This window comes from Gorilla gorilla, chromosome 20 (assembly GCF_029281585.2).
Source record: "Gorilla gorilla gorilla isolate KB3781 chromosome 20, NHGRI_mGorGor1-v2.1_pri, whole genome shotgun sequence".
NCBI classification, from domain to species: domain Eukaryota; kingdom Metazoa; phylum Chordata; class Mammalia; order Primates; family Hominidae; genus Gorilla; species Gorilla gorilla.
In genome coordinates, this window is record NC_073244.2 from 15847281 (window position 1) to 15857500 (window position 10220).

Here is a 10220-nt window from a genome sequence, read left to right on the forward strand (position 1 = left end):
GTGACAGAGTGAGATTCTGTCCCCACACAAAAAAAATTAAAGCATAGACTGGCTTACCTGTTTGTTGTCCTGTCTTCTCCTCTGTGAGATCTACGAGGGCAGGGTCTTGTCAGTTTTGTTCACTGTGGTGGCCCAGTTTCCCAGAACCTAGAACAGTGCCTGCAAAATAGCAGAAGCTCAAGAAAGATTGGTTGAATGAATAAACTGAATACTTCTCGGGAAAAAAAAAATGATTTTTTTCTTTAATAGCAAAATAATATACGTCTTGGAAAATACAGCATACAAAATACAGAAAATATAATTGAGCACTTTTATGAGCATATCGATCACTGAATCACGAGTCTGCATTGCCTATCTCTCCGCGTCTCTTGCGTGCATGTAGGTATATAAATGGTGTATAGGCTTGTGGGTGTGCATGCATAGACAGTCCTTCTTGGGTACTCATAAGGGGGCTCAGACCCTCGGGTGCCCCTGAGTCTTAACCCCACCCCTTCTTTATCCGTCCTGTTCCTGAGGACGACCATGAAGGTGACTCTTCATTGACAGCCTCTGGAGGCTGGGAGCTTTTAGAGTAAGGCTTTGCAATGTAACCATGAGGTAGCTATGATCATCCTTATTTCCAGATGTGGGAACTAGGCTTCCCAGAGGCTGATGATATGACCAAGGCCACACAGCTGGCAAACAGTGATTCCAATGGTCTGGAGGTCCCTAGGCCTCTGTTCTCTCAACCTGGGGCTTTCAGTTTCCTCAAGTCTGATTATCTGCCCTCTTCAAGGTGCTGCTCAAAGGGTCTGGGGTTCAACGATGAAAACTGGGATGGGTCCCAAGGGCAGGTGGAGTAGTTACATCCACCAGTCCATAGACTCTTTGGGGCAAGCCCTGACGATGACCATACAGTGGGGCAGCCCCTTACACAGGATCTTCTCCGCCTCCTGACCCTCCCACCCCAGCCCCTGCAGCTCAAGGACTCTGAGCTTGGGCATAGTGAGGCAGGAGGAGAGGATTTCAGTGGGGGAGGGCATTTCTGGGGTGATGAGGGGACCCTGCAGGCACAGACTCTCCAGGGCTGGCATTCCCTCCAGGACAGCCAGGCCAGGGGCAGAGAGGCCCCTCACGGTCAGTCGGATCTTGCGCACATCTCGGAGGTGGCGGCTGATGGCCAGCAGGGTGCTGTCGGCAGACAGGGTGCAGCCCAGCACCTCGAGCCTCTGCAGATAGCTGAGCTCCTGCAGGCCAGCATCCAGCCCTGTCTCGGTCACACGGTAGGTACCACCCAGCACCAGCGAGCGCAAGGCCCGGAAGCGCGTCAGGCCCTGCAGGTGCTCGTCACGGAAGGCAGGGACGCGGTCCAGCACGATGCATTCGAGCAGGGGCAGCACGGTGGGGTCCTGCTGCTTGTGGAGCCAGGCCATGGAGATCTCGCAGCTGTGCAGCTCCAGGGTCCTCAAGGTGCTGGGCAGGCTGGTGATGGGCACCATGCTCAGGTCGGCCACGTGCAGGCAGAGGCGCTTCAGGTTGGGGCACTTCTGGCCCAGGGCTCTCAACAAAGCAGGGGACAACTGGGGGGCCTGAGAGCCAGAGAACAGGTAGCCACCCATCCGCAGGGAATGGAGCCGGGATGCCATGTACCTTCGAAGGAGGTGCCACATGACTTTAGGTCGCATCTGTAAGAGCCAGAGATTGGGGTGACAGAGTGAGAGGTATGGAGCTTCCAAGGCCCCTGCTGAGCTGGAGACACACATCCCCGGGGTGGGGGATTCTGGTGCCCTGCTGGGCTTCTGCCCTTCCCTAGCCAGTCTCCTCCCCAGGTTCAACCTCCCCAGGTTCAACCAGATGGTTTGAGTGCACCATCTTGCCTGCTAGGGCTTTGAACAAATCTTTTTTTTTTTTTCCGTGAGACAGGGTCTTGCTCTGTCACCCAGTCTACAGTGCAGTGGTGAGATAATGGCTCACTGCAGCCTGGACCTCCTAGGCTCAAGTGATTCTCCCACTTCAGCTTCCCAAGTGGCTGGGACTTGTGACACATGCCCAGCTAATTTTTGTGATTTTTAGTAGAGATGAGGTCTTGCTATGTTGTCCAGGCTGGTCTCCAACTCCTGGATTCAAGCAATCCTCCCATCTCAGCCCCTCAAAGTGCTGGGTCTACAGTCGTGAGCCACTGCACTCGGCCACTTAGAATCAATCTGGTAGGGGCCGGGCACAGTGGCTCATGCCTGTAATCCCAGCACTTTGGGAGGCTGAGGTGGATGGACCATTTGAGGTCAGGAGTTTAATACCAGCCCGGCCAACATGGTGAAACCATGTTTCTACTAAAAATACAAAAATTAGCTGGGCGTGGTGGCAAGCACCTGTAATCCCAGCTACTCAAGAGGCTGAGGCAAGAGAATCACTTGAACCCAGGAGACAAAGGTTGCAGTGAGCCGAGATCGCACCACTGCACTCCAGCCTGGGCGATAGAGTGAGACTCTGTCTCAAAAAAAAAAAAAAAAGAAAAAAAAAAAAAGGATAAATCTGGTAGGGGAAAAAAAAATACTAACAGAATCTATCTTTAGCAATAAATTTTTACCGTTTTTTCTGGACTAAGAAAAAGAGCAGAGCAACCCATTGATATTTTACCCCTTTCTTAATGATCACCTCCAGTAGAAATAAGCAACACAGAATAAAATTTTAAAAGCCGAAAACTACCCAGAGTAAATTAGGTCTATGTTAAAAAAAAAAACAAAACAACAAATGAAAAGGCTGGGCACGGTGGCTCACACCTGTAATCCCAGCACTTTGGGAGGCCAAGGCGGGCAGATCACCTGAGGTCAGGAGTTCAAGACCAGCCTGACCAACATGGAGAAACCCCGTCTCTACCGAAAATACAAAATTAGCCAGGTGTGGTGGTGCACGCCTGTAATCCCAGCTACTTGGGAGGCTGAGGCAGGAGAATCGCTTGAACCTGGGAAGCAGAGGCTGCGATGAGCCAAGATCGTGCCGTTGCACCAGCCTAGGCAACAAGAGCAAAACTCCATCTCAAAAAAAAAATATATCAAAGCCTGGTACAGTGGAAGCTGCAAAAATCAACCCTGGGAAGTTAGACTTAGTAGAAAATAAAAAATATATATAATTGACCGCACTGGGCATTTCATTCTAAGTACATTTTATCTTAAAAAGAAAAAGTTAGCATGCTTACATCTGCCTTTTATTGCTGGATTTCTCTACTTGGCATCATAGGGCCTAATGGAAAAAGGAAAATTGTCTAATAACATATTCTTTATGTGTGCTTACAAACGTGTTTCTTTTCTTTTCTTTTTTTTTGAGACGGAGTTTTGCTCGTTGCCCAGGCTGGAGTGCAATGGCACCATCTCAGTCACCGCAACCTCTGCCTCCTGGGTTCAAGCGATTCTTGTGCCTTAGCCTCCTGAGTAGCTGGGATTACAGGCATGTGCCACCATGCCCGGCGAATTTTTTTTTTTTTTTTTTTGAGGCAGAGTCTCGCTCTGTCGCCCAGGCTGGAGTGCAGTGGCGCAATCTCGGCTCACTGCAATCTCCACCTCCCAGGTTCAAGCAGTTCTCCTGCCTCAGCCTCCCGAGTAGCTGGTACTACAGGCGTGTGCCACCACGCCCGGCTACGTTTTTTTTGTATTTTTAGTAGAGACGCAGTTTCACCATGTTAGCCAGGATGGTCTCAATCTCCTGACCTCGTGATCCGACCACCTTGGCCTCCCAAAGTGCTGGGATTACAGGCATGAGCCACGCACCTGGCCATAATTTTGTATTTTTAGTAGAGACAGGGTTTCTCTATGTAGGTCAGGCTGGTCTCAAACACCCGACCTCAAGTGATCTGTCCACCTCGGCCTCCCAAAGCGCTGGGATTACAGGCATGAGCCACCGCACCCGGCCAAAAAGGTGTTTCTACATCAAACTCTTCTATTCACTGAAGAAAATAGCTTATCATCAATCCTTCAGAAAGCATGTTTACATTTGCCTTTTATACCTGCATATATATACCCATGTAATACAAACTGTATTAGTCTATTTTCATGCTGCTGATAAAAACATACCTGAGACTGGGAAGAAAAAGAGGTTTAATTGGACTTACAGTTCCACATGGCTGGGGAGGCCTCAAAATCATGGCAGGAGGTGAAAGGCACTTCTTACATGGCGGTGGCAAGAGAAAATGAGAAAGAAGGCCGGGCGCAGTGGCTCATGCCCATAATCCCAGCACTTTGGAAGGCCGATGCGGGCGGATCACGAGGTCAGGAGATTGAGACCATCCTGGCCAACATGACGAAACCCCGTCTCTACTAAAATACAAAAAAAAATGAGCTGAGTGTGGTGGTGCGTGCCTGTAGTCCCAGCTACTAAGGAGGCTGAGGTAGGAGAATCGCTTGAACACGGGAGGCAGAGGTTCCAGTGAACTGAGATCGCACCACTGCACTCCAGCCTGGCGGCAGAACAAGACTCTGTCTCAAAGAAAAATAAATTAATTTTAAAAATACAAAAAATTAGCTCAGTGTGGTGGCACGTGCCTGTAGTCCCAGCTTCTCAGGAGGCTGAGGCAGGGGAATCACTTGAACCCAGGAGGCAGAGGTTGCAGTGAGCTGAGATCGTACCACTGCACTCCAGCCTGGCGACAGAGCAAGACTCCATCTCAAAAAAAAAAAATTTTAAGAAAACGAGAACAAAGCAAAAATGGAGACCCCTGATAAACCCATCAGATCTCATGAGATTTATTCACTATCACGAGAATAGCATGGGAAAGACCGGCCCCCAAGATTCAATTATTTCCCCTGGGTCCCTCTCACAACACATGGGAATTCTGGGAAATACAACTCAAGTTGAGATTTGGGTGGGGACACAGCCAAACTATATCATTCCACCCCTGGCCCCTCCAAGTCTCATGTCTTCACATTTCACAACCAATCATGCCTTCCCAACAGTCTTCCGAAGTCTTAACTCATTTCAGCATTAACCCAAAAGTCCACAGTCCAAAGTCTCATCTGAGACAAGGCAAGTCCCTTCCACCTATGAGCCTATAAAATCAAAAGTTAGCTAGTTACTTCCTAGATACAATGTGAGTACAGGTATTGGGTAAATGCAGCCATTCCAAATGGGAGAAATTGGCCAAAACAAAGGGGTTACAGGGCCCATGCAAGTCTGAAATCCAGTGGGGCAGTCAAATTTTAAAGCTCCAAAATTATCTCCTTTGATTCCAGGTTTCACAACCAGGTCACACTGATGCAAGAGGTGGGTTCCCATGGTCTTGGCCAGCTCTGCCCCTTGTGGCTTTACAGGGTACAGCCTCCCTCCCAGCTGCTTTCACAGGCTGGTGTTGAGTGTCTTAAGCTTTTCCATGTGCATGGTGCAGGCTGTGGGTGGATCTACCATTCTGGAGTCTGGAGAACAGTGGCCCTCTTCTCACAGCTCCACTAGGCAGTGACCCAGTAGGGACTCTGTGTGGGGGCTCTGACCCCACATTTCCCTTCCACACTGCCCTAGCAGAGGTTCTCCATGAGGGCCCCACCCCTGTAGCAAACTTTTGCCTGGACATCCAGGCATTTCCACACATCTTCTGAAATCTAGGCAGAGGTTCCTAAACTTCCATTCCTTTTTTTTTTTTTTGAGATGGAGTTTCGCTCTTGTCGCCCAGGCTGGAATGCAATGGCACGATCTTGAGTCACTGCAACCTTTGCCTCCCGGGTTCAAGCGATTCTCCTGCCTCAGCCTCCCAAGTAGCTGGGATTACAAGCATGCGCCACCACGCATTTGTTGTATTTTTAGTAGAGATGGGGTTTCACCATGTTGGCCAGGCTGGTCTTGAACTCCTGACCTCAAGTGATCTGCCTGCCTTGGCCTCCCAAAGTGCTGGGATTATAGGCTTGAGCCACTGTGCCTGGCCCTGAACCTCAGTTCTTGGCTTCTGTGCACTAGCAGGCTCAAGACCATGTGGAAGCTGCCAAGACTTGGGGCTTCCACCCTCTGAAGCCACAGCCCGAGTTATACGTTGGCCCCTTTCAGCTACAGCTGGAGCAGCTAGGACACAGGACACCAAGTCCCAGGGTGCATGCAGCACAGGGACCAAGGGCCCGGCCCAGGAAACCACTTTTTCCTCCTGGGCTTCCAGGCCTGAGATGGGAGGGGCTGCCGTGAAGGTCTCTGACATGGCCTGGAGACATTTTCCCCATGGTCCTAATTAGGTTCTTTGCTACTTATGCAAATTTCTGCAGCTGGCTTGAATTTCTCCCTAGAAAATGGGTTTTTCTTTTCTATCACATAGTCAGGCTACAAATTTTCCAAACTTTTGTGCTCTGCTTCCCCTATAAAACTGAATACCTTTAACAGTACCCAAGTCACCTCTTGAATGCTTTGCCACTTAGAAATTTCTTCCACTAGATACCCTAAAACATCTTTCTCAAGTTCAAAGTTCCACAAATCTCTAGGGCAGGGGCAAAATGCCATCAGTCTCTGTGCTAAGACATAACAAGAGTCACCTTTACTGCAGTTCCCAACAAGTTTCTCATCTCCATCTGAGACCACCTCAGCCTGGACCTTATTGATCATACCACTATCAGCATTTTGGGCAAAGTCACTCAACAAGTCTCTAGGAAGTTCCAAACTTTCCCACATTTTCCTGTCTTCTTTTGAGCCCCCCAAACTGTTCCAACCTCTGACTGTTACCCAGTTCCAAAGATGCTTCTACATTTTTGGGTATCTTTTCAGCAACGCCCCACTTACCGCTACCAATTTACAGTATTAGTCTGTTTTCACTCTGCTGCTAAAGACATACCTGAGACTGGGAAGAAAAAGAGGTTTAATTGAACTTAAGTTCCACATGGCTGGGGAGGCCTCAAAATCATTGCGGGAGGTGAAAGGCATTTCTTAACATGTTGATGGCAAAAGAAAATGAGAAAAAAGCAAAAAAGGAAACCCCTGATAAACCCATCAGATCTTGTGAGACTTATTCACTATCACAAGAATAGCATGGGAAAGACTGGCCCCATGATTCAATTACTTTCCCTGGGTCCCTCCCACAACACGTGGGAATTCTGGGAGATAGAATTCAAGTTGAGATTTGGGTGGGGACACAGCCAACCCATATCATGAACCAAGAGAGAAAGAAACATGTTTTAATGAATCTTCTCAGGCGGCTGAGGCAGGAAGATGGCTTGAGCCCAGGAGATGGAGGTTGCAGTATGTTATGATTTTGCCACTGCCTGGGTGACAGAGTGAGATCCATCTCAAAAAAATAAATTAGAAAAAGATAAACTGCAGAGCATAAATGTTATGGGCTACTTTTGACAGAGGAATCAAATCTTCCTTGTCAAATTTAGACCCATATGGGTCAGCAGAAATTGACTAGGAATAGTGGCCACCGAATGGTAACTCACAAGGGTAGCAGTTAAAGTTGGTAAAATTTTAAATGCACACAAAACCAATGGACAAATCAACTTTTCCTCGCAAAACCAACAACTAAGTTTCAACAACTGAGAAAAAGTTTCATATTATCAGGCCAGACACTGTGGTTCACACCTGTAATCCCAGCATTTTGGGAGACTGAGGTGGGGGGGACAGCTTGAGTCCAGGAGTTCGAGACCATCCTGGGCAACATAGCAAGACTCTGTCCTTAAAAAAAGAACTTCAAAAGCAACACTGTATTAAAGGGAGTTACAGATGGATATATACAGTAAAATTGTTTAAAAGTAGAACACTATCTAAATAGTAGAACAGCATTACCTGAAGTTTAGAAATACATTACTAATACTATACTTGTTTTTGGACACACACATATGAAGTAACGTAAAAGGAAGGGTGCAAATCCACTTTATAATAGCAATTATCTATGAAGACAGTTTCAAAAAGGGCAACAAATATATCTATAAATGTTTTGAGCCAGTTGCTGTGGCTCATGCCTGTAATCTGAACACTTTGGGAGGCTAAGTCGGGAGGATCACTTGAGCCCAGGAGTTCGAGACCAGCCTGGGCAACATAGTGAGACTCTGTCTCTACAAAAAATAAAAAATTAGCAGGTGTAGTGGCGAGCGCCCGTGGTTCCAGCTACTCAGGAGGCTGACGCGAGAGGATCGCTTGAGCTTGGGAGGTCGAGGCTGCAATCGCACCACTGCACTCCAGCCTGAGCAGCAGAGCGAGACTCTGTCTCAAAAACAAAACAAAAACTTGATAACATAGTCATAAATTAGCATTTATCGAATGATAAATATGTGCCAGACTGTTCTAAGCCCTTTCCCTGCGTGATCTCAGTGAAGTCCCACAATAGCCCCGTGAGGCAGGTACTGTCCTTTATCCCCATTGCAGGGATGGGGAAATTGAGGCCCTGAGGTCGAAGAGGAGCTGGTAAGCGATGATGCCGAGATAGGCCCCGGACCGCCTGGCTCTAAATCCCCAGCCCGGGCCCCGACACACAGTCCCAGGGTGGGAGAGGTGGTCTTCGGGGTCCGGGCACCGCGACCGCGGCCCAGGCCCGCCCGGCCAGCTGCGCGTACCGTGTAGAGCGTCAGGTCGACATGTCGCCACAGCCACCGGTCGTCCACCAGCCTCTTCCAGCGGTGACAGACCCTGGGGGAGGGGACGCGCGGTTAGAACGACCCCAGCCCCGGGCCACATCGCATCTCCAGGTGCCAGCTGCGCCCTCCGCCCTGCCCTTCTCCCCGGAGGCGGGGCCGCACCTGGAGATGCGGATCCGGTCCCGTACCGGGAGGTAAGAGAAGATCTCGAGCAGGACCGAGTCCGGCAGTTCAATCAAAGTCGCCATGATCCCGCCGACACGCACTTCCGCTTCCGGTTAAAGAGACCCGAGGGGTCCTCCTGGGGGCGCCGAGGCGGCTGACAGGGCGGCGGCCGCGACCTTCCCGTAGCCGGTCGAGAAATTTGACTTTCCTCTCGCTGGGAAGTGATTCGGTCCCAGGGCCGGACCAGCCGCGGATGGGGACCAGAAACCAGCCTGGAAAGCGTGGCTGAGGCAGTAAGAGGCTTGCGGGACGCGGCTGAGGCGTGATTTGGCCGCGACTGGGAACTAAGACCAAGTCCGGAAGGCGGGGCTGGAGTGAGGCGAAGCTCGGGGGCGGAGCTAGAGACGAGGACCAAGTCCGGAAGGCGTGGCTTGGATGGGGTGAGGATCGGAGGCGGGGCTAGAGACCAGGACCTAGCCCAGAAGGCGAGGCTGGAGCGGGGCGAGGCCCTGGGGCGGGGCTAGAGACGAGAACCAAGCCCGGAAAGCGTGGCTGGAGCGGGGCACCGCCCGAGGGCGGGGCTAGAGACGAGGACCAAGTCCGGAAGGCGTGGCTGGGGTGGGGCGAGGATCGGAGGCGGGGCTAGAGACGGGGACCAAGTCCGGAAGGCGTGGCTAGAGAGGGGCGAGACCCGGGGACGTGGCTAGAGGCGAGGCCCAAGCCCGGAAGGCGTCGCTGGAGTTGGGCAAGGCTCAGGGGCGGAGCCAGAGACCGGAACCAAGTCCAGAAGGCGGGGCTGGGGCGCGGTTAGGGGGCGGGCTAGAGACGAGGACCAAGTCCAGAAGGCGTGGCTGGGGTGGGGCGAGGATCAAGCCCGGAAGGCGCGGCTGGAGCGGGGCGAGGCCTAGGTGGGGCTGCGGACGAGAACCACGCCGTGGGGGCGTGGCTAGGGCGGGACGAGACTCGCAGGGCGGGTAGAGGCTCGGACAACCGCTGGAAGGCGGGGCTGGGGCGGGGCGAGACCTTGGGGGCGGGGTTGACGACGATGACCTAGCCGAGAAGATGTGGTCTGGGCGGAACAAGGCTGCAGCAGGACCAGGCGCCAAGGGCGTGGCTGGGGAACGATGGAGACGCTCAGAAGGTGGGGAGGGGGGGACGGAGACAGGGAGAAGACCACGCCATGAAGGCGTGGTTGAGGCGGGGCGAGGCCTGTGGGTCTGGCCCCGAGCGAATGGCTTGGTAGAGAGTCAGATAACTCTATTTTTTTACTTAATGATGCTGCTTGATGTCTACGCACAAGGATAAATTTGTATTAGTGGAATATCGTGGCCAAAGGACCTGTTGAATTTTTCACTTTCATTGATACTATAGATATTTTCTGAATTGGCAAGTCCACCAAGAAACTATAAAAATGTGTGTGTGCAATGGCTGCACACAGCAGCTTCCTTGGTAGTGTACGCAGCCTGTTGGTTGTATGGGTTGCTCTAAGGGACCTTGGAGACAGGCCTTTCCGATGGATGTTCATGTTTCTGACCTTGCACTACCACA

General features: G+C 51.1%; 2 protein-coding genes and 2 pseudogenes across 9 annotated transcripts in view; 3 read left to right on the forward strand and 1 right to left on the reverse strand.

The window, feature by feature from the left end:
* Positions 1 to 212: 212 nt before the first annotated feature.
* Positions 213 to 9053, reverse strand: FBXL12 (F-box and leucine rich repeat protein 12). Of its 6 annotated transcripts, none has more exons than XM_019016239.4 (4): positions 8696 to 8822; positions 8487 to 8559; positions 3176 to 3219; positions 213 to 1664 (listed from the first exon to the last, which is right to left on the reverse strand). In XM_019016239.4, the coding sequence occupies exon 4, from the start codon at positions 1662 to 1664 to the stop codon at positions 843 to 845; it is 822 nt and encodes a 273-aa protein (XP_018871784.1). In that variant the 5' UTR covers positions 3176 to 3219; positions 8487 to 8559; positions 8696 to 8822; the 3' UTR covers positions 213 to 842. The 6 variants fall into 6 exon arrangements, with proteins under 6 accessions (XP_018871784.1, XP_063557056.1, XP_063557058.1 ...); XM_063700986.1 differs by lacking the exon at positions 3176 to 3219 and adding an exon at positions 4085 to 4289; XM_063700988.1 differs by having other exon boundaries at positions 8670 to 8734.
* The window catches only part of UBL5 (ubiquitin like 5), an 11489-nt gene continuing 10079 nt past the window's right edge, over positions 8811 to 10220 (forward strand). Inside the window, exon 1 of one of the 3 annotated variants that reach the window (XM_004059966.5) lies at positions 8811 to 8965. The gene's annotated coding sequence lies outside the window, so the exon portion shown is untranslated. The other 2 variants (XM_004059967.5, XM_063700989.1) reach the window with 2 other exon arrangements.
* LOC115931680 (uncharacterized) lies at positions 10051 to 10178 on the forward strand (annotated as a pseudogene).
* LOC101152761 (large ribosomal subunit protein uL16-like) overlaps positions 10147 to 10220 on the forward strand; it is a 395-nt pseudogene continuing 321 nt past the window's right edge.

Coding starts and splice junctions, on each gene's coding strand:
- FBXL12 (XM_019016235.4), bottom strand. CDS start 8,755: ATGGCGACTTTGATTGAACTGCCGGACTCGGTCCTGCTCGAGATCTTC. Junction 8,560..8,669: donor GACCGGATCCGCATCTCCAG/GTGCGGCCCCGC, acceptor CCCCTCCCCCAG/GGTCTGTCACCGCTGGAAGA. Junction 1,665..8,486: donor TCGACCTGACGCTCTACACG/GTACGCGCAGCT, acceptor TGGCTCTTACAG/ATGCGACCTAAAGTCATGTG.